A 24,659-nucleotide genomic window follows, 5' to 3' on the forward strand; every position below is an offset into this window, starting at 1 on the left:
TGAGATTAATCCAATCACTTAACTGCAATCCTCAAATAAAGACAGGAAACCAACTGGGCAAACTCCAAACGCTGAATCTTCATGTTTGATGTCAAAGCAGTCTTCATTTCTCCAACTCCCTTTTCATATTTGTTGACTACAACAAACTTCTTTATTCTGGGCTGGTTCCACTCCCTGTTAACAGCTTTCCTCAGGAGATAACTAATGGCTCTGACATCTCAAACTTCTTGGGGTCTCCAAGGCAACTTCAATGTTATAGCTACCTGTTTTAATGATTTGGACCCACACATTATCTTCTGGGCTCCTGCAAAGGGTTGGCTTCACTTCTCCAACTCTGCCCTCTCCACCACCCTAAGCTCAGGTTAATCCATGTCTCTGCCACTATTGTTCTTTGAGATCATCTCACGGTACTAACTTCCTCAATACTCTTGGGTCTTCCAATGCAACTAAGCTTGGCCAATAGCCTCTCATAGACTCTCTTTATGGGCCAAGCCTCAACTCTTTTGTGTGACCTTTTCAGTCCTGGGTCATCAACTGCAACTGAGGCTGAACACCAATGGCCTTCCATGGTCTCTCACAGTTCCAAGCCTCAGCTGTTCTTCATGACCCCATTCATATCTTCAAAACCAGTATCATCTGAGTAACTCTTACACATGACCAAGTACAGCTGCAGCATGAGGCACAACCTTGGCTATCTCTAGAATACAGCTTCTTTGTGCTCTCAGAAAACACATACAAGAAGATTTCACCTCAGTGATGCTGCTCTCTTCTTAAACACTATTAATTGTTTAGCTCCAGCTAACCAGCATTCCCTTCTATTCTTGAATCTAAAGACAGAGACAAATAACCTAAACTGCTGAGTTCTGCTGCTTGCTGGGCCTGGAACATGGTTAATATCCACTTATCAGTGAGTTCATGTATGTCCTTTTGGGTCTGGTTACCTTACTCAGGATGATATTTTCTTGTTCTGTCCATTTACATACAAAATTTATGAAGTCATCATTTTTAATACCTGAGTAGTATTATATGGTGTAATGCACCATATTTTCTGTATCCATCTTTTATTGAGGGACATCTGGGTTGTTTCCAGCTTTTGGCTATTATAAATAAAGTTGCTGTAAACATAGTGGAGATTGTGTCCTTGTTATATATTGAAGCATCTTTTGAGTATATGCCCAGTTGTGGTAAGCTAGGTCTTCAGGTAAAGGAACCTCCAGATTTATTTCCAAAGTGGTTGTACCAGCTTGAAATCCCACCAGCAATGGAGGAGTGTTCCTCTTTCTCCATGTCCTTGACAGCATCTGATGTGGCCTGAGTTTTTGACCTTAGCCATTTTGACTGGTGTGAGGTAAATGACTAAGGATGTTGAACATTTCTTTAGCTTCTCAGCCATTTGAGATTCCTCAGTCAAGAATTCTTTGTTTACCAACCCCACATCTGATAGAGGTCTAATATCCAATATATCCAAAGAACTCAAGAATTTAGATGCCAGAGAATCAAAAAAATCCTCTTAAAAATGGGGTACAGAGATAAACAAAGAATTCTCAGCTGAGGAATATCAAATGGCTGAGAAGCATCTAAGAAAGTGCTCCACATCCCTAGTCATCAGGGAAATGTAAATCAAAACAACCCTGAGATTCCACCTCATACCAGTCAGAATGGCTAAGATCAAACCTCAGATGACAGCAGATGCTGGTGAGGATGTGGAGAAAGTGGAACACTCCTCCACTGTTGGTGGGGTTGTAAGCTGGTACAATGACTCTGGAAATCAGTCTGGTGGTTCCTCAGAAAATTGGATATAGTTCTACCTGAAAACCCAGTTATTCCACTTCTGGGCATATAACCCAGAGATGCTCCAACATACAATAAGGACACATGCACCACAATGTTCATAGCAGCCCTATTTATAATAGCCAGAAGCTGGAAAGAACCCAGATGTCCTTCAGTAGATGAATGAATACAAAAATTGTGGTATATTTACACAATGGAGTACTACTCAGCTATTAAAAACAACAACTTTATGAAATTCCTAGGAAAATGGATGCATCTAGAGAATATCATCCTGAGTGAGGTAACCCAGTCGCAAAGGAACAAACATAATATGCAGTCACTGATAATTGGATACTAGCCCCAGAAAGCTTTGAATATCCCAGAAACAACTCACAGGCCATATGAAGCTCAAGAAAAACAAAGGCTAAAAAGTGAAAGCCTCAATCCTTCTTAGAAAAAAAATAAGTGTATAGCACCCTCTCTGATTGTGGTACACCTGGACCTTAAATCATTAATAATTCAAGAGCTAATAATATAGCCTCGTTGCAATTTTTGGCATTCAAAAATCATTATGTTTAATCTATACACACCAAGAAAACTCTGACTGTTTCCATGTTATGTTCTGTTCTACATATACTTTATGCTTATGGTAACTAGTAACTAGTAACTTATGGTAACACCGCATACTATCAAACCTCTAATAGAATTAAGTATAGACAAAAATATATTTATATAGTGTTATGCCAAAATGCTTTTAAAAATCTGTACATGTATCTCCCTTTTTTAAATAAAGGTGTAAGAAAAGAAAAAGGAAAAAATAAAGAGAGCTATGGACATTCATGAAAAATGATTATTGTTAAAAGTTATGTGACTGGGTATCAATTTCACAAAAGTTGGTATTGTTAAGTTAATTTTGGATGTTCTTCAATGTGATACTCTGGAACACAACATGTTTCTAAATTAGGCAACATTGGAAATTCCCACTCTGAATGTGAGTGTATCAAATAAGAAAAAGCAAAAAAAAAATTCTTTGTTTATTTCTGTACCCTGTTTTTAATTGGTTTATTTGGTTTTCTGAAGTTCTTTGTATAATTTAGATATTAGTCCCCTATTGGATGTATGGTTGTATTTTTTTTCTTAATCTCTAAGTTGCTGTTTTGTCCAATTGATACTGTCCTTTGCCTTGCAGAAGCTTTCAGTTTCACAAGGCCCCATTTGTCAGTTGCTGATCTTAGAGCCTGAGCCATTCCTGTTCTGTTCATAAAAATTTCCCCTGTGCTGATGATGAGGCTCTTTCCTACTTTCTCTTCTATTGGATTTGGTGCAAATGGTTTAAGTGCAGTTCCTTGATCCACTTGGACTGGAGCTTCATACAAGGAGATAAGAATGGATCAATTGGCATTCTGTTACATGCAGACTGCCAGTTAGACCAGCACCATTTTTTAAAAGTGCTGTCTTTTTTCCCACTGCATGGTTTTCCTTTCTTTGTCAAAGATAAAGTGACCATAGGTGTGTGGGTTTATTTCTGGTATCCTATTCTATTTCATTGACCAACATGTCTGTCTCTGTGCCAATACCATGTGGTTTTTATCACTATTGCTCTGTAGTACAGTTTGAGGCCAGGGATGGTGACTTCCCCAGAAGTTCTTTTATTGTTGAGAATAGTTTTTACTATCCTGGGTTTTCTGTATTCCAGATGAATTCAAGAACTGCTCTCTCTATCTCTATGAAGAATCAAGTTGGGATTTTGATGGGAATTACACTGAGTCTGTAGATTGCTTTTGGGAAGATGGCCATTTTTACTATGTTAATCCTACTGATCCATTCTGAGGTCTTCTTCAAGTTCTTTCTTCTGAGATTTTAAGTTCTTGTCATACGGATTTTTCACTTGCATGGTTAGAGTTCCACCAAGATATGTTATATTACTTGTGGCTATTGCGATGGGTACATGTTTCTGTTTTCCCCATTGAGTTTTCTCTTAAAAGTAACCACCACACAGGTCAAAAAATGTTGATTTTTCTTTTTTTAAAATTTGTTTACATTTCAAATGTTGTTTGCCTTCCTGGTCTTTTCTCTGCAAGCCCCCTACTCCCCCCCCCCCCAAAAAAAAACTCTGCCTCTATGAGGGTAATTCACCACCCATTTACTCCCACTTTACCACCCTAGCATCCCCCTACACTGGGGCACCAAGCATCTACAGGACAGAGGGCCTTCTCTCCTATTGATTCCTCTGTTACATCTGTAGCTGGAGCCATGGGGTCTGTGGGACAGACAGGCAGTACTGGGGGCACGAATCAGTTGAGATCAGTTGAAGCCCTGAGAATGATTATGAAAGCAATTATGAAACGGTAGGTGCTTTCTAAACTCCACTCTGCCTGAACCCACCCTGATGGGGCAGCCATACAAAGTTCTTGCCACACCCCAAGTCCCGCCTTCACAGGAGAAGGTGACTTAGACTCTAGCCACATCAGCAACTCCCAAAGTCCCTCCCCTGCACATACACATAGCCCTAGAGAAACAACTATGACCAATCTCAGGGGCAAAGTATTAGAAAGCGGTGGTTGGTTCCTGGGCTGTTTAAAAAGGACAGAACAAAGGAGAGAAGGCCCCAAAAATAAAGCACACATGTTGAAATCTTCACCTCGATCTTGGCTTCTTTTGTCCTCAGTGAATGCTCTATTTAGGAGCATTCCTGCTCTTCATTGCTTTTGAGAGCCAGGCCAGGGTTAACATGTCCTGCTAGCAGGGATTTAATCTCAGCGCCCCACTGAGCACTGACCTGCCTGAGTTCACAGGCTGGGCTGGACACCAGCATCCCACTGGGATTTCTTCCCAAGCTTCCCCACTTCAACTCCTGTGTGCCGGGATGAAAGAGGCAAAGGCCACCTTCCCTCAGACCAGCAGTGTGAAACTGCACTCCTTCTGACGAATGTGTAGCTACTGCACCAAGCCCAACAGGAGTCCATGTATAATATTTGGTTGGTAGTTTATTCTTTGGAAGCTCTGGTTGGGGTCTAATATTGTTCTTCCTATGGGGTTGCAATTCCCTTCAGCTCCTTCAGTTTTTTTCTGCTAACTCTTTCCTTGGTGTTCCCATGCTCAGTTTGATGGTTGGCTGTGAGCATCTGCATCTGTATTGGTCAGACCCTGACAGAGCCTCTCAGAGGCCTGCTATACCATGCTCTCCTGTTAGCAAGTGCTTCTTGGCAGCAGCAATAGTGTCTAGGTTTGGTGTCTTCAGATGGGATGGATCTCTATGTGGGGCAGTCTCTGGATGACCTGTCCTTCAGTCTCTGCCCCATTCTTAGTTCCTATGTTCATATCAGCCTTATTTACAATAACCAGAAGCTGGAAACAACCCAGAAGTCCCTCAAATGAGAAATGGATATAGAAAATGTGGTTCATTTATACAATGGAGTACTAAGTAGCTGTTAAAAAAATGACTTCATGAAATTTGCAGGCAAATGGATAGAACTAGAAAATATCATCCTGAGTGAGATAACACAGTTGCAAAAGAACACACATGCCATATACTCACTTATAAGTGGATATTAGCCCAAGAGTTTAGAATACCCACGATACAACTCACAGACCATATGAAGCTCAAGAAGGAAGACCAAAATCTGGATGCTTCAGTCCTACTTAGAAGGGGGAACAAAATAAGTACAGGAGGTAGAGGGAGGGAGGGATCTGAGGGGGTGTGAGAGGATGAGAAGGATAAATGGGGGGTAGGATCAGGTGTGGGAGAATACAGGGCAGAAGTACCGAGGGTCAGGAAATTCAAAGGAGGCATATAGCAGTGGGGGATGGGAATATGGTGATAGCCACTAGAAAGTCCCAGATGCCAGGAAAGTAAGAGGGTACCAGGACTCAACAGAGATGACATTAGCTGAAATAGCATATCCAGTGGGTAGACACAGCCTCTGGTTGCGGGAAGGGGCCACCTATACAACTCAAAAATTTTAACTGAGAATTGTTCCCGCTTCTTTTTTACTTGAAATATATTTTCAGATTAAATCTTTAAACATTTGTGTGTTGATTTGTAGTATATGGAATACTGTGTTGAGAGGAAGTTTTATAGGACTTCATGTTTTGACCATGAAATATAATGTTTGGACTGGACACTATTCAGTTAAGTTTAATTATAAGTGATTGCTTTGCAGACTGTGTTGGGTTCCAGTCTCAACATTCAGGTACACTGGGAAGGCAGCAAGAATTCATGATTGGGGCCAAATACTGAGGACTTTTGGCAATTTAACTCTCACTGATAAAAGCAGGGGAGAAGAAAAGAATCTTTTTTACTTGCACTCTTTTCACTCAGAGTTTCTTAACTCTTCTTGAGCCAGAGAGAAAAGAAAAGAAAGGAAAAAAGTTAGGCACACACAGATGTATGCATACTGGATGAAGCAGAGAAGGGCTATACTACCACTTTACTGTTATTCTTAGTTTTTATACCTTCTAGGATAATTGATTACATGGATTTTTAAGCCTTTTTACATTGCATAAGTTCATAGTAAGTTTAAGATGATAGTTTATACCACAGGTTAATAAGACTTAAGAAGTTATTGAGGAATTGTTTATATGTTTTTCCACTGAGACTAGTACCTGACTAAACCAACATTCATTATGTGTTTTATAGCTCCATAAGTTTATTATAAGTTTAAAGAAATAGTTGTTAATGTCACAAGTTAGCATGGTTTTGTCAAGAGACAAATCATCTGCCTTGTGTCTTATTATTTTGAAGTCTTGTTAACTAGTTCATCATTTATTTTCTGTTCTTGTACCTACAATAAATTGGCTATTCCCAGTTTATAACCTTTAGTTACCAGAAAATATCCTCATTCCTAACCTAGAAGAAATGTTTTTCTTGACTGGAAATTTGTTCCAAACCTGTTTTTTCCCTAGAGCAATTAGCCTGTGATACATGAAGGTTTATGGAACTTTATTGGCAGCTTTAATTCTATATGGTGCTTGAGATTTCTTGTATCAATTTAGAAGTTCTATAAAATCATTATCAGAAATGATTAAATCATTAATTTGTGTACATAATGTTACTACATGAAAGTACATCTTCATATTGATTTGTAGATATGCCCAATTATATAAGTTGATACCCATGTATCATTAGGTTATGTAATAGCAGCAGGAAAGAAATATCATCAGCAAGAAGCAATCCTGGGATAAAGTCTCTAAGGATCCTGCATCTCAGAGCCTATCCATTTCAGCCATCCAAACCTGTGGGCCATGTCCAGGAAACTCATTTTTCATAGCCTTTCCCAGATGGCTTCTGACAAGATTGAGCCTCTGAATAGATTTTATATCATTTTAATTATGCTCTGCCACTTACAAGTTATATGATAAGTTTATCTTTTGTAAATATGGGAAAACAATGGATTTAGTTACAGTAATTTTCCAAAGTCTACTTTTAATGATGGTTCTTAAAAGCTTTAACCTCCCTTCTAGCCTATCACCTACCAGCAGTAGTGGAAAGAAAGGATACATGGGAAGTGGACCTGTTTAGAAATGGTTCTTTGGAAATACTCTCATATGTGTTATCAGGAAATCAGCAGTTCAGTTTACAGGTTAGAAGCACAGCTCTATCCACTCACAAACCCTTCATGGATACACCAGCAGTCCACTTCTATAGGGTGGAAATAGCAAACAGGAATCAGCACCAGTGACACTACCAAGCAGAGATAGCCAGGCCTCAGTCTTAGTTCGAGTCAGTAGGTGGGACCACCAGGAAAGCCAATAGAAGCTCTCAGCTGTGTCTCTCTCAGTGAAGCAAAGAAGAGAGACCAATAAATGTTGCACAGCTAGCTTTATACACCAGCCTAGCCCAGCCTTAGTCACTCTCCCTGGACTCCTCTCTATACTCCTTCAAAACATCACATGTTCTCCATGTGCCTGGACCCACCACGTGTCTTGCCTCAGCACATGAGTCTGACTTAACAACGTTCCACGTGAGTCTGTCTCAGGTAATATCACTCCGCCAATCAGCTTGAGTCCTGGATAGAGGTAAGAAGTTGTAGCACACTACTAGAAGTTTTTTTTTTTTTTTTTTTTTTTTTTTTTTTTTTTTTTTGTGCATTTCTATGTAGTCCTGACAAAAGGAACTCAACGACACAGGGTAAAGTGGACCAACACATGTGTGTCATTAGCAAAGAATCCTTCATCACATGTTCTTTTACTTCCTTTCCCCTGTGTCTGCTTTAGAGAAATATTTCTCCATGTGATTGCCCCAGCAAAACACCATCTGACACAACTGACTTTCCGAAGAACCCTTAAGTTTCCACTTTACAAGCATTCATCAAATCAGTTCTGTGTTCTACTTTATCATTCCAGTTCCACTGATGCATTTGATCTGTATATCAGCACCGCAGTGTCTGAGGTACTCTTAAGCTAACTTGTGACTTAGCAATGTCAGTTTCACTCATGATTTTTACTCACAGATTATCACTATGACCTCATGCTTTCTGATGGGAAGAACATCCTGTGTCCTTGAAGTTACCTTCATACCATCCTGTCCAACACAGTCACCTGGAATGCCATATGTAACATTTATTTTTACACAAAACTAGAATTTAGATATTTAGTCAAACAGGATCCCCCAAGCCCAGAGACTCAGTGCCAGCATGTCTGTTTATTTACAATGCAGATTTAGAACATGGCCTTTGTCATAGGATGTCACATTTAGTGCTGTTTATGACAGTGCACATGATTTAGATGGATGGTGGGCAAATGCCCATCAAACATTCAGGGTTCTCTTAATGTGCCTTTGAACTTTAAATGGCATTTCTTCAAAGTCCTGTATTTTTTAAAAATGCTATTTTAATTATGCATGTACATACATGTCTCAGCGTGTATATCTACATCATCTGTACAGGTGTTTTGGGGCCCCCAAATGTTTGATTCCTTATAGCAGGTGTTACAAGTAGCTGTGAACAACCCAGTGATAGGTGATGGGAATCAAACTCAGCCTTTTTGCAAGAGCAGTATATGACTTTAGCTGTGGAGCCCTTTTTCTAGCTCTGGGTCCTGTGAGTTTTGATGATAGCTGATCTTCAGTGGTAGTGTAAAACTAGACACAATGACAAACATCAGATAATTTGAAGAATGAGTGATGAGAAAGATATGTATTATAGCATGATTGACCATTTCTGATGCTCCAACTACCATGGTGACACTCTTCTATCATCACAGTTCAGTAAATCTTAATTATGCAAAGAATGTCCTGTAAGCTTTCCACTTAGTGAAGCTGTAGGAATTATGGCATTATACACTCCTACAAATGGAAACCTTAAAACAAAGCCAGGATCCAGTTGTTTCAAAGGTGTCAGGTTATATCAGTTGTATCTGAAATCTTTTGCAACCTTTTCTTTATGGTTACTGTATGAGAGCTTGCTTGTAAATCAGACTGCATGATAGCTTCTTCTTCCACACTAAAGGATGCAACACTCAAGAGTATGCTTATCTCAGGTTGGATTTGGGATTAAAAAGATTGTTCTAATTTGTAGATTGTCCTGAAGCTGTTTGTATTTTAATGTTTATTCCACTTTCCCAAGAAGGACTGCCTAGTCAAGTACTCTTGAGGTTACCTTAACTGAACATTCCCATTTTAATTAGTAAAATAAAGCAAAGCCAGTAACTGGGCGGGGCAAGGGAGGTGGAGAGGGTTGATAGGTCTGAGGAGGTCAGAGGACAGAGGGTGGAGGTTGTGGCAACATGGTGGTTCCCAAGGACCAGTTAGACCCAGGTGAAATTGATTGGCATTAAAACACTGAGAACATTAAGGATTTTATAGGTCTAATATCTCATATAGAAGGGCACTTTGTATCTTTGTTTATTTGATGTAATCTTGTTGTTTAGAGGGTTTGTGGATTGAGAGTTGAATATATAAACCTGAATAAAAAGCTATTGGGCTGTAGAGTTGTATTTGTGTGAGATTTTGGAGTACAGCTCTGTATCAGGGTGGGGCCTGAAGAGTGAGACCTTAGGGTTGATAAAGAGATAAACCATATATATTAATATTTACTACTACAGGTGGTGCACCAACATGTTAGGCAAGAATCCACTAAAACGTTTACAGCTATCAGTCTAAGAGTTAGTTAAAAAGGGTTTATTTTCTGAGTAAGACCGGGCAGTGCCATTTTGAGTCATGTAGTGTCTCAGCTCAGGAACCTTAAAGAGACAGCCTTTGCTGATAGGCTGTAGTGTACTGTGGCAAAAAGGCAGGTGACCCAGGTACACACAGAGATAGAGAAAGAGAGAGAAAGTAAAAGAGAGAAATATAGAGAAAAAAGAGAGAAAAAGAGAGATAGAGAGAAAAAGAGAGATTAGTAACTATTTGATTCTTTAAAAAATTATTTTCAAAAATTAAAAAGGTTGTTTGTTTTAAGATGGTATAAAGAATTGAGGTACAAGTCAAGTTTGTTTTTCTAGTTAGAAGAATAGAGTATAGAATTTACCTGAATCACATGGGAATTTTTACCAGCAGTTCAGAACTAAGATAAGTCTGTAACCAGAAGAGTGAATACAGACAGATATTAAGTTAGGTATTAATAATGAAGATCTGATTCTCCAGACCGAGAGAAAGACAGATTGAAATACTTTGGGCTAAGGTCCTAGATTTACAGAATTGTTTACTAAATGTATCAAAAGTTGGTTCAGAAGTAGATAAAGAAAATTAGTCACTGACTCCGAGAGAGAGAGAGATTTTTGCAAGTTAAAGGTTTCTCATGGATAGAGATCTGTGTCACAGAGAGTATATAAAGACATATACTAGGGAAGTTATTAATAATTAAAGATATGATACTCCAGATCTTTAATAGACAGATCAAAACACATAAACCAAGGTCTTGGTTTTACAAATTGCTTACTTATTGTTTTGTAAGTGATAGTAGTTTGTTTTGTAAATTATCCTGCTAAGGCCATGTGGCTTGTCAGATGCTGGCTAGTAAGACTTTATTAACTATTTCCATGTTACATTTTGTTTTACATGTACTTTATGCTCATTGTAACTATTAAGTTTTCAAGGCATACTATGAAACCTTTAAAATATCAAGTACTGACTAAAAAATATATTCATATAGTTTTATGTAAAAATTATGTTAAAATCTGAAAAAAAGTACTGACAAAAATGTATAATTTTAAGCAAAAAATGTTTAAAATCTGTACATTTATCTTTGTTTTGTAAAATAAAGTTGTTTAAAAAAGACTTTATAATAATTATCTTAATTGTTTACATTGTTTCAAAATAGATATGTTGAATTTTGTGTTTATTTTATTTCTGTGGGAGAGAAGATAATACATAAGATACTCTAGTTGTCAACTAAAGGACACACTATTTTGGGAGAAAGGTTTTGTGTTTGGGTTTTTAAAAAGTATGATTCAGCTGTATGTCCCTTCCACCGTTATTTGGATTAGATTTGATAGAGGTAGATCACCTGAAAAACTAAATTAAAAAGATCAAACAAAATATTTCTTGATACTAAAATGTTTTCTGTTGAGTTTTATATATGTTTCAGAATGTACAACTATGATAAAGCTTGTCACCAGAATGCTGAACTGGCCCGATTACAGACATCAGAGACTACAACAACTGTCAGTGTGGCTTTTCCTCTTGAGGCCTTTCCAGCTTCTTCATTCCATATTGGTGAGTCTAGAAACTGATTTGCAGTTGTATCAGCAGCCCCAGAATCTATCGTATATTCCCTATTGGAAAAATTAAAGGAATTCTTCACTTCCACAACACACCACCCTTCCTTAGCTACTAAAATCTTCAGGAGATCCATCCTTATTGAAATTTCTCTCCACATTCTGGGGTTAAAGGTTAGTCTCCAAATGGCTAATCTTAATATCCTTATAGTTTCACCCTGTGGTGAGCTCCTCCATCCAAATTGCACTAATTGGCACCTCTGGTTGATAGAAAGGCTTGTGACCCACAGTATTGTACCTCATGGCCCTGGAAAAGTAAAACCCCTTATAACCTTTACTCGATCTCCTCACATGTGCCCTGGATTAATCCTGTCATAAAAGGAAATTAGCCAAAAAACCTGATCAGAGTCTCCAAGCCAGAGCTCTTCTGGTACTCGTTGGTTTTAACAAATCCTATCCCCACCCTGCCTCCAGCCTGTTACCAGCCTGTCCCCAAGACAATTTCAAAGATTCACAAGTTTGTGATGATGGATTGTAACCTCTTGGAAAAAAAAAAAAAAAAAAGAGATGTGCTTCCAGCTTAGGCTCCACCTCCTGATCCCTACCTTATAATACACGTTTTACACACTTTCCTGTAGATTACTGAATAAAAGGGTTGGCCAAGTATGTGCTACAAGCCAGCGCACAAAGCTTGCCACAGGGAGGATCTTCGTCCACTGATGTGTGGTTGTACTGCTTTTTGCCTGCTTTCCCTTTGCCACTCACAGCAATGAGAAGATTGCACTCAAGGGCTAACATTTAACAAGTACACTTTACCACTTTCATCAAGGAGACAGGAATGAAGAATCCAAGGATGGCCTCAGATGGTGTGGGATGCTGTCTAGAGACACTCAGCAGGCTGCCGAGTGCACACACCTGAACATGCAGCAACATGAAACATATGGTGTTTTAGTCTGTGAACTCTAGGAACACATATTGACTTTATTTGCTTAAATAAATCCAGGCACACCTGCAATCCCAGCACCTGGGAGTCGAGGCAGGAGAGTCAGGAGCTGAGTCGGCCTCAGCTATAGCATCAGCTCAAGGCCAGCTTGAGTCTTTTTTTCCCCAAACACTCGGAAAGTGCTTAAATAAGGTTTAAAGAATTTTACCTCTGCTCTGTCATCTGTATTCAGTTTCTTTCTTATTGTATTCTAGATTTCCTCACTAATAGAAAAACTCTGTATTAAAACTGGAATGTGAAGAATTAGTTCTGTTTCTTCCCTGGCTTCTTATAATCCTTGGATTATTTCTAAAACTCTACAACCAGCTGAACATAAGTTTGAGGAAAATCTGACATATATATTATGTATATGTATGTGTATGTGTATGTGTGTATGTATATGTATATATATACATGCATACACATACAGCCACAGATAAGTATATGTATACTAATAATTTGAAACAGATTATTTACATGTATGTATTTGAGTATGTATCACAATTTATGTAGTAGTTCTGTTTTCTTTGTACAGACACGTGCCTTAGTAAAAATTTTTCTTTATTTATTTGAGAATTTTATGCATGCATACAATAAAATATATGTACTCCATTTCTTCTCTCCAACTTCCCCATGTAATTATCCACATATTCTCTCCCAACTTCATGTTTTTTAATTAAAAATTAAATTAAAATTAGTTTATTTTACAAGTATACATGTTTTGACTTATATGTCTGGCACCAAATGTGTGTCTGGTAACAGATGTCTGATCCTCTGTATCTTGAGTTATATATGGTTGTGAGCTGTCATGAGGGTGTTGGGAATTGAACTCAGTTCTTCTTGGAAAGCAGCCAGTGCTCTTAACCACAACCAGACCCCATTCCTATTTTTGATAACTCACTCTGTCTAGTTAGTGCTGCCAACATGAGCATGGGGGAACTTACCTGTGACCTAACCCTCAAAAAGAATGATTCTTTCTCTCCCATCAGCTATCACCTGCCTATAGCTCCTTAGTAAGAGGTGGGGCACCATCTCCCCCATCAATGCTGGAATTCTAGCTTAGCCTTAGCTTCTTTAATCTTCTGAAGTTACATGAGTGGACAATAGAGAATGGCCAGTACGTCTGGAGTTTAAGCTATTACCTAGTAGAAGCCCTTTGGAATTATCTTAAGGGTTTATACAGACATAGTTTAAAATATAAATGTAGCCCAAAGAAATGTCAGATTACAGCAGAATTGTTAGTAACATTGAGTGAAGTGTTTAGACAAAGACAGTGAGAGGCAAGTGGCATATGGCTCATATAGTTTTTAAAAAGTTACTCATTGTTATGTGTATGGGTGCTTTGCCTCCATTTATGTCAGGACACCATGTGCCTGTAGTGACCACAGAGGTCAGAAGAGGTGTCTGACCCTTTGGGACTGGAGTTACAGACAATTGTTAACTGTTATGTGGGTGCTGGGAATCAAACCTGACTCATCTGGAAAAGAAACCAGTGCTCTAAAGAGCTGAGCCATCTCTCCAACCCATACACTCTCATGATGAAGAACATGGTGTGGAACACGGACTTGAAGATCTTGCTGTTCATTGGCTCGTGCAATGCTAGACGTGCGTGGAATTCCTTCAGTAACACCCACAGAAGCCTTGCACTTTACAGCTGTTTAGAGTGTCTGGTGGACTTGCTCAGTACTCTCCACAGATACCCACACCTTCATATCTGTAAGTCCCCTTCATATCGCAGAATTTGACTTCTGTGTATCAGCTATACCTTCAAATACTTCCAAATACTTTCAGTTATCTCTAGATTGCCTCTAGTACTTGGTAGAGTACAAATGCCTCAGAGAACATCACATTGTGTTGAGATAATTGCAGGAGCCTGAGGATGTTAGGGCAGAGAAATGTTTATTTGTTTCAAGTATTTACCTGCAGAAGTGATTGTTTCTGCAGATGAGAATCCAGAATATACAGGGAATTGACCCTATACTTGAAACAGATTGAAACCTTGAACATATTACTTACATGTAACTAAGTATTACTTACATGTAACAAACATACAATTCATACTCCTAATCTTATGAACTGTTAGCTGTTCATTTCCAACAGTTGTGTTGTAGATGTATCAGTGGGCACCACATGATCATTACTTTCCTGCATTTTTATTGGCTATGGTGTCCTGTAGTGGTGTCTGTCAGATGAAGAGAGAATTATAGGCAAGTAAGGAATGCTGAAAGCAAGAAAAAGCCTTCTCAGGGAGGAGACACCCAGTTGATTATCCAATTCCAAATGGCCAGCCCTGAAATCATTTACATACAATTAATATTATGTAGACTGAGTGGGTTATATCTACATATTTAGAAATATAGATATATTTTATTTATAGATATGTACACACACATATAGAGGTTTAACAACACTTAGAGAAAAAGAAGGCAGATGTTGTGGATTTGAGAGAGAACATAGATGGGCCACATTAAAGGGATTTGTGAAGGGATGAAAGAGAAAGGGGAGAATGAAATAATTATATTTTAGCTTCAAAAATAAAAAAATAAAGACTACACTGTCATTCTCATGTCATGACTGACAGATCTAGAACAGGAAGAAAACATACTTATCTGGCACCTATGTTGCTTAGTATTGGGATATGCTAAGTGTGTTATGCATCCATATAAAGTATCTGCTGGTAAAATGATAGCAAGGTTTGAAATGATTGATGTAACTAAAGCACTAACTAGAAGGAGTCAGCTAGGTTGGATCTGTAAGATTTTGTCATGCTAAGTAAAGTGTGTTTTTCTTTGGGTTTTCCATTTTAGGCGTTTATATTCTTAATTTTAACATAATTTTTATTATGCTTTTAAAATTTGTTTTATGAACTGGAGTGGAATCATGTCAATTAGGAACTATTCTTTTTTTGATTTTACATGTATGTGACTTAGAGTATTCTCATCAGTTCAAACCTTATTATACCTAAAAATTATGCAATAAAAACTATTTCCAACAACATAGTAGATACTGTCAATATTGTAATTGGGGACATTTAGGGGATTTTAATAGTACATTGCAAATGGTTGTTAATTGAAACATTTAAAATATTTTTAATAATTCTTTGAGAAATTTATACACTATACAGTGTATTTTTATAATATTTACTCCTGGCTCTTCCCCCTAATTTTTCTCAATTCTAGCCTCTTTCAATCCCTACCCCATACTCTGTTGAATATAATGTGTGCTGCACAGCGGTGGGACCACCCACTAGAGCATGATCTACCCATCAGGATGTCTCTTTAAGAGCTGTAGTGTAAATAATCTGGAGAACCTGAGTGTTAAGTAGCTAGCATATCAGTGAGAGCCTCCTTGCCTCTACAGGCTACCTAAACAAGAAAAATGAAGGCAGCTGAGCATGGACTGCCATACAAAATCTCTTAAATGAGCCATTACTTTCCCATTTGTTTCTGAGTGGTAGTGAGCTGGAAGTCTGCGCAAATGGGGGTCTTTATGGCTTTAGAGGTCCTGGTTCACCTTGCTGTTTTGGTTTGCACTTGTGCCTGGGACATTAATGGTAAGTGAGCATTTAGATACTTTCTAGACAGGAAAGAGTGTAACGATTGATTGCCTTACCTGCAGGCTCTTTCAGAGGATGCTTACTTGAAAAAGTAGTGTGTAGTGATTGCTTTCCATGAAGGTCCTTTCCTCCCTACAGAGCTGTGGCATTGCTATAAATTTTCTGGAAGACAAATGCCTTCAGGAAAAGCAGACTTGTGAATCTACATATTTCCTTTTTCTGCCTAATGTCTGTTCTCAGACATCCTCCTTTCCTATGCTATGGTCTTTTCTGAATAATGTATCTCATTTACAGAAGTATTCCGTGGCTCTGCATCTCAATCTGCCTTTTCAGACTTACTGCCAATTATCTATACTTGATAGCATTGAAATTAGTTGCACTGTATCGCTGAAACTCAGCTTCCTGCTTCCAGAATCTTCATATTTCTTCTTGATGATGATATTGCTTTCTTTCTTTTAAAAGTATTGCCCTAACTGGTTGTGATGATACAGGTCTGTACAATTTTAATACCCGGGAAGGTGAAGCTGGGAAGTCAGGCGTTCAAATGTCACCTTTGGCTACATAGCAATTTCAAGGCTAGCCTGGGCTACAGAAACGTACACACACAAAAGTACTGCTCTGCCAATCACCCATATCAGATCTAGGAAGCCATGAAAACCAAGGTAAAGCAAGTCTGTTGTGTTTAAAGGTTCATTTTGATATCTTCCACAACACTTCACCTAGAATTAAGAAACTTCTTAGCTTTAAGATCTAACTAAAGGCTAGCTTTTCCAAGGCAGCTATTTTATTTATTAAGCAGTGTTATTATTATTTACAAAGTTGGATTGTCTATTGCTTTTTGTTAGAAGTAGAGTTTCTTTTAGAACTGAGATGCAGGCTTCTTATTTCTCTGTTTGGCTGAGAAACCTTGTAGGAGTGAGGACTATATGGGTTTTCTGGTATCCATTCACTTTACAATGCAGCCTTTCAGCTAGTGCAGCAGTTAATGGCTGAAATAGCACATGCAGAGAGGAAGTGGTAACTGGCAGATTCCAGCTTTCTGGAACAGAATGAGTAAGGTATATATGCCCTGGTCCTAGTTACTCCTTGAGAGCAGGAAGAATTGCTTAAGTTGATGTATACAACAGCTCTGTAACTGTTTAGATATTGGAGCGATCACCATAAAGCATCCACTGACCTTAATGTGGTGATGGGATGCGGGACTAAAGCTTAAAAGCGCAGACTTTCAGTATGCCTTGCTCACTTACATTTTCAAACCCAATTTTAATCTTAGATGGTGATATCTATCTATCTATGTATCTATCTAAGTATCTATGTAGCTATCTATCTAATTTCTTTTAAGGAAGCTCTTCCTGATTCTCTGATTTAGGGTATATTAGAATAACATTCTAAACATACAGATGTAAGTAACATATTATAACATTTTATAACATTTAAAATAACATTTTAAACATAGAGATGTAAAACACCTGCATTCCCCAAATTTCTCCCAAACTCACCTTATCTTCTTAATGATGGCTCTTCTCTAAAGACCAAGAGCTCACAGGCCCCACTGATTTTGGAGGTCTCTGTAGCCTCACACTCATTGACCACATGTATCTTTTTTTATTATGGGAAAATCCAGTATGGGAAGTTCCTCCCAATGCATCTATTAAAACTAACATTAGTGGTTGGCTTCCTGAAGATCTAGGTATATAGGTTAAGGGTAAGTTTTACCTGAGGATTGACTTTCCAGAACTGGGAAGCTGGGAGGAGGATGAGTTTTCTCCCTTCAGACTCCTTTCTCTCATGATTGAGCTTGTTTTGAGTTCCTCTGGACCATATTTTCTCTTCATCTCCTCCCAAAGGTTGTGGGGATAAAGTATTCCCTTTACACACACTCCTGAATATAGCACCTTTTGTGGGACCTCAGTTCTTCAGAAGGAAAAAAATATAGGTGATTTTATTTTGTCATCCTCAATGTTGCTGTTCTTGTGAAATATCAGACAGCTATCTATGTGTGCGAGAGTCATTAAGCAGTTGCATTTTGAAAATTAGGATAACCTCAAAGTCCTTCATAGGCTATTTTTAAAGCTATGTTTACTCTTGACAGAAAAATTAGCTCTTTCTTGAAGTTAATGCACACTTGACGTTTTCTCATGTGCGTCTTTCTGCAGTGGAGGTAAATTGTTCTCAGGACTGGATGATTGTCATTGTTAGTGCAACCTCCAACAGCAGAAGCCATCCATATGTTTTTGATGATGAATTAGTTCTGGGACAGGGATGCCCTGCAACCCGAAAACACGTACATCAATATGATTTTATATACCCCGTTTTTCACTGTGGCATCAGGACAAAGGTGAGAATTTTAGTGCTGTCTATAAAAGCAGTACCTGTCTTATGTGTATTTGCTTACTGATCACATTCTGGTTCTTTTAACTGAGTCATATCCATAATTCTACTGATAATAACCAATAATATCTACAGCTCATTAGACTCCCACATGGATTCCTTCCCAATTATTGGATCAATTTCAGGCCTAGAAACTTGTAGCACAGATCTGCAGACTCAGGATGCAGGCAATGACTTTTGATAATTTAAAAATATTCTAGACTATTTCTCAAAAGCTTGGTAAGAAGTTTTTAAGCAAAATTTTAATTTGTTAATCAATATTTGTGCATGAATATGTACAGGTGTCTATGAAAGCCAAAAGAGGACATCTGATCTCCTGAGGTTACAAGGCCATTTGACATGGGTGCTTGGAACCCAAATTGGGTTCTCTGCAAGAGCCCCAATCAACTTTATTCACCTATCCCTCTTCCTAGCCCCTTCACAAAAATTTTAAATGTTATTCAATACTTCTAATGTTCCAGATCACCAGTTCTGGTGATGCATAAAATATTCAATGTTCAATTCAATAGTCAATTGCGTTCAGTCATCTGAAATTTACCCATGCTCCATTAGGACATGTGCCTACAGGGGAGCGAATTTTCATTGGAATTAAATATCTGTTAGCTATTTAGTGAGGGATAAATTTAAAACTGTAATTTCATTCTGGGACATTGTTTTCCTATAGATTTTAAGGTTTATATTTATACTATAGTTATACTTTGGAGTCATTCACTGATTGTCTTATCGATCGATTGTCTTATCATTTATGATAAGATATTGCATTTGGCAAGTTTGGCTCCTGGAGTTTCAGATGGGGTGTGCACAGTTGGCCCAGGTGTGATTAGTGGGCTGCTGAGGTTTTACTAATAAGACTAATTTCTCTCCAGAGCCTCTGCTTTAAATAATTTTTGTTGTTATTTGGCTTTAAACTGTGTTACTGAAACAAACTGCTGTGGGCTGAATAAATGGTTCTGTGGGTAAGAGTGCTTTCTTTGTAGACATCAGAACCTGAGTTTGAAAGTCCATGAGCCATGTGAAAAGGGAGGGGTGGCTGTAGAGGCCTGTAATCATAGAACTGGGAAGCAGAGATGGGTGGGTGCCCAAGTGGTGAGCTTCTGGTTTAATGAAAGACCCTGTCTCGAAGCAATAAGTTGGAGCATGATAGAGGAAAATACTCACATTATGCTCTGGTCTCTGCATGTGCACAGATAGATGGGTACATTCACATTTATGTTCATCTAGTACATACAGGCCATGTAAAAACACACGAGAACAATACACACATGCATGTGTATAGGTATATACATGCATGCATTTGTGCTCGAGTGTTCTCTCTCTCTCTCTCTCTCTCTCTCTCTCTCTCTCTCTCTCTCTCTCTCCCTCCCTCCCTCCCTCCTCTCTCTCTCTCCTCCCTCCCTCCCTCTCTCTCTCTCTCTCTCTCTCTCTCTCTCTCTCTCTCCCTCTCTCCCTCCCCCCCCTCATACACACACACACACACACACACACACGAGCAGGGAGATTCACCAGAGAAATGCAAAAAAAAAAAAAAGATGGAAAAAAGATGGAGAGACAGACAGAGTCACTCAGAAATAACTCAGAAATGATCCTTTTTATTAATATCTTATTACAAAGACTGTTAAATGACAATTTTCTTCTGTGTCATAGGATGCTCCTGTCTAAAAGTTCTTTCAGGTCGCACTTACAGTGCTCCTTTTCTGTGTTGTTATTAAGTGGCAGAGACTTCACATGCACCTGAGAATGACAGAAGCCACCTTTTGAAATATTGATTTCTGTTTTGTGTTCACCTCTATGAGTGGCTCTTCTATTGCTAGGATACCTTCCTCCTAAACAGTGTGATTTCCTAGATTGTCTCGGAAGAAATCGTCAGTTTTGAAACTGAGATGTACTTTCATCCAAGGAATAGTTCAGAACTCCAGATAATCCCTTTGCTGTGTTCTACATCTCGGTAAGCCCTATGGCTATCTCCTTTGAACTGCTCTCACAGAAACAGACTTCAGGGATTGTACCCTGACTTCCCCACAAGGACAATTCAAACAAACCCTAAGTAACTATAAAGACTTCCGTAGATACCTTATTATCTTACATTCTAAAAGCTAAATATAATACTTAATTTAGAATAAAAAACTACAGAGTTGAAAGGGTCTAACAGACAATTTTGTGGTCAGAAATTATTTTACAGTTTTGTAGTTTACAGCTACAAATCAAGATAACAAAATACTCTATCACCTTAAATAAATAGAAGAATTAGGCATCGACACACACACATCTATTAATTTGGGAATCTGAAATTTTATTTGACTTATAATTACTTATTTATTTTGTGTATATTTGTGAGTACATATGCCACAGTGTTTGGATGGTGGTCAGTGGACAACTTGTTGGAATTGTTTCTCTGCCTCCAACCTAAGAGACCTGGGAATTGAACTTGGGTCATAAGGTTATCTGGAACGAACCTTTACCTCCTGAGCCACTGGTCCATGGTATCGACCTATTTTGCTGTTATCTCATTTATAGTACAGTTCTCCTAATAAACTTTGTTATGTTATGAGACTACATAGATAAAATCAGATAAAATTGCCATTCTAATATGAACTAGTAGAGAATGAAGAAAGGGCTTGTTCATCTATATTATTAAATGCCTTGTTTGCAACTTTATGGAACTAATATTGGATCCAGAAAGTGCCCATAGGAACCTTGAGATGAAATCCAATAGCATCCTGATGCACTACTTGCTATTTTGTAGAAATGTTTACATCGAATGTTAAAAACCCTTAGGGGAAAAGTGTTGAAATCATAAAACAACTTGTAACCTTGTCTAATGTACAAAAATGCTTAATATTAAAAAATAATTTAGAGTGCAGAGCAAATATATAATATATTTTAATGTGCCAAATCTTGTGTCTGTGAGTTTTTCTTTTACTGTGATAAAATACACATAAGATGAAATTTACCATCATTGCTGCCAGCAAATGTGGATTTCAGTGGCAGAAAATATATTTAACTCAGTAGAGTTTATGAACTTCCATATAAATACTTTTCTAAGATAAACTAGGTTGAGGGATTTAATGACATTCTAGGGGTACCAGAACCACTACCCCCAAAGCCAAACTTGATTAAGTCATATATACACACATGCATATACATACTGAAATGTTTCATCTTTTTCATATACCACTAAACACTGGTTGTCATGTAGAGTTCTGACCCATTGACTCATGGCTAGTGGACATTTCTCTGTCAACAATAATTACTCTCTTGTTCTTGGTCAACCTGCCTTAGAAAAGGTGATGATAATGGACTAGAGAGAAGGCTCAGCAATTAAGAATGCTTACTGCTTTTGCAGATGTCCTAGGTTTAATTCCTAGCACTCACATAATGGTTCACAGTCATCAATCTCTCCTGTTCCAGGGGTCTGAAGTCTTCCTCAGGCACCAAGGCATGAACATGATATGCATATATACCTGCAGGCAAAAGATTCTTACACACAAAATAAGTAAATATAAAGTTTAAAAAATATGACTAGTCAGACAAACAGACATGAGCAGAGCTTTGGTGCATAGACTTTAAGGTTTACACAAACATACAACCATTCATTCACCTTCAGAAATCCAACCGAGTTACTGAACAGAAACACATTATGTAGCCCTGGCATTGAACTTGCATTGATTCTGTTGTCTCTGCCTTCTAAGTTATCAAGTCGATGATGTGATGGTGTTTGGTATAGATAAGAATTTGACTCCAAGTTTTGACTCGGAAATCTATGGCACCAAGAACTCCAATCTTAACTCTCTCTGTTCCCCGTTTCTTTAGGAAGTCAGTGTGGCTTAAGCCAGTGTCTACTGAGGAAAACACCAAACTACCTAGGAGTCACTTCATGACTGACTTTGAAGCTACGCCAGAAGAAGTTGGGTTATTAAATATTGACTAAGCTGCTTCCTCCCTGAATAGGAGATAGGGACAATGCTGGCATCATGGATTTCACTGTAAGACAAACCCTTTTTTCAATAAAAAAGCCAACACCAGTATAAGTTTCTCCTTAGATGCCTCATTCCTATACACCAATTAAACAAAGGCTCTGTTTATGAAGATGTATTCTTTGATTACTTTACTCATGTGTATGGCTTGTTAATTAAATGTAACCTATTAGGCAATTTATATTGTTCATTTAAATTTTGTTTTATCTTTTATACCTAGATTAGAGAATATGTCCTCACTGGCAAATTTGAACTTTTAACATTTTTTTTTTTAAATTGTGGTGGTGCTGGTGGCAGTGGTGGTGGCAGTGGTGGTGTGTCTTGGGTAGAGAGCAGAGGACAACCTGTGGGAGTCAATTCTTCTGGTTAACTATGTGAGCCCAGGGATGGAGCTCAGGTTGTCAGGACAGGTGGTAGACACCTTTAACTGCTTATCTATTCTACTAGCTCACATATTTTGATCTAATAGAAACATGTTCTAGATGTTTTCAATAAGACTAACTAACAGGGATAGGTGTATGAATGCATCAGAGTAGAACATTTGGGCCTAGTTTAAATGTTAACAACTAACAAGCTCACTCTTTGGGAAGATAAATAGTCTCTTGTTTACAGATACTTTAATGTTTAGTGTTCTAGTTCAAAAGAGCTGGGTTCTAAAACTAATTTAAGGTAACAGCATTCTCAGATGATCAATCTATGAGAAAATTCAATTCATGGTTTGAATTTAAGCAGATACTCCCATCACTGAAGTTTGTTGTGAGATGTGTCCTCTCCTTCAGGAATGTTTCATCTGCATTTCTAGCAACTGACCAGAGTTGGCAGGCATGAACTCATCCTGTGAGTCAGTCCACAGGAAGATCTTTTTGTTGCTAAGTACTTCTGTCTTTTCCCCTTCACTCAGAGCACAAGCCCATTAGCACAAAGGCGATGTTTGTGAAACTTTGAGACAAAATCTATCTTCCTCCAAGTATCTTTCTTGAGTGGTTTCATGGCAGTAGAAAAAGTTAATAGAGGAGACAGTGGGGATTTTTTCCTTTCAACATCCTTAGGGGATAATGGAACAGCTGGGCTTCAGGACTATGATTCTAAAGCATCTCACCCAGGCACTTGATCTCATAGACTCAGGTTGGGGAAGCAATGTGTCTTAAATGTACATGGTGATTTAAGGATGATCCAGGAACAAAGCCTTCTTCATTTCACTAATTTGTTGAAACAGTCTCAGGGTAGAGTTGACGGAGGCGTGCTGTGACAGTGGCGGTGGTGCTATGGGAGTAGAGGTGGCAATATGTTCTGCCTTTTGCCACTATCCTTTCCACCAATTCCTTGTGACTTCTGTTTATCACCCGTCACTGCACTTGGCTCTGTGCTCTGGAGTCAACCTTGACCACAGGGCTGCTGCTGAGCTCTGCTTGCCTAATCTCCACCATCTCTTGCCCCCAAACTGTCCTTCAGTTGTGGTATCCTGCCCTCTTCCTCTTTCATGTACTGTTTCTACCCAGGAGCTGGTTTTTAAGACTACTAGGTCCTCATTTTTATCCTTTTTCTCGTCCAAGGACTCTCTATCTTATCGTTTCGTTATCACTGTGGATAGTCTCAGGTACACAACATGACAGGCATTTCTCCTAAGATTGTAGCATTGAGGAACAAGGGTCTGGAAACTAGTCAAGTTCATCCTTATTACATGGCTGCGAAGAAGTTGGCAAGATTTCATGCATGAGCTGGTTGTGTACTTCTTTTGATGGAGTGCTTGTTTGCTATTCCCCGAACTCACGCTTCCATCCCCAGCACTCTTAGAACAAGTACAAAGATCATACCTGTCATTTGAGAACCTGCTGAAGGAGCAGACTCAAACACTCAAGGTTGTTCTCAATTCCACAGCAAGTCTGAAGCTAGTTCGAGCTCTGTGAGAATCCCCGTGTTTGCAAAGAAGAGTTTATGTTTGCATCCCAGGACTTTATAGAATGTAGAATTCAAGAGGATTCCAACTGCTATATGATCATTTTAACAACAGTAAATAAGATTCAAGAGCAGTAGAGCTTAAGGTGAAATTTGTAACTAAAAATAATAAACCAAAAGGCAAAGAGTTGGAATATTTACAGAATGGCCAGGAGAAGAATGCACTGCCTCATGTGTAACTGATAGAGGTTAGCACAGACAGAGATCATGGGCAGTGGGAGAGAAGACCATAAAGGAGTTCGGAGCATTTCAAAGCTGCTCTTTAAAGCCCAGAGCTCTTGAGCAACAGAATTCTTTGGGGAGATGGATGCAGGATGGACTCCAAGTGTTTCCAACAAAGCCCTTAGTATTCTGCTCCCACTATTTCAGAACA

At 38.5% G+C, this 24,659-nt stretch overlaps 1 protein-coding gene across 1 annotated transcript; it reads left to right on the top strand.

Moving 5' to 3' along the window:
• Positions 1-15,886: 15,886 nt before the first annotated feature.
• Positions 15,887-22,284, top strand: OOSP2 (oocyte secreted protein 2; the record flags this gene model as incomplete). Its single annotated transcript, XM_080912938.1, has 4 exons — positions 15,887-15,962; positions 18,122-18,303; positions 20,201-20,301; positions 22,167-22,284. The coding sequence occupies 4 exons, from the start codon at positions 15,887-15,889 to the stop codon at positions 22,282-22,284; spliced, it is 477 nt and encodes a 158-aa protein (XP_080769064.1).
• Positions 22,285-24,659: the final 2,375 nt, after the last annotated feature.

The sequence above is a fragment of the Micromys minutus genome (assembly GCF_963924665.1).
Source record: "Micromys minutus genome assembly, chromosome: 2".
Lineage (NCBI taxonomy): Eukaryota > Metazoa > Chordata > Mammalia > Rodentia > Muridae > Micromys > Micromys minutus.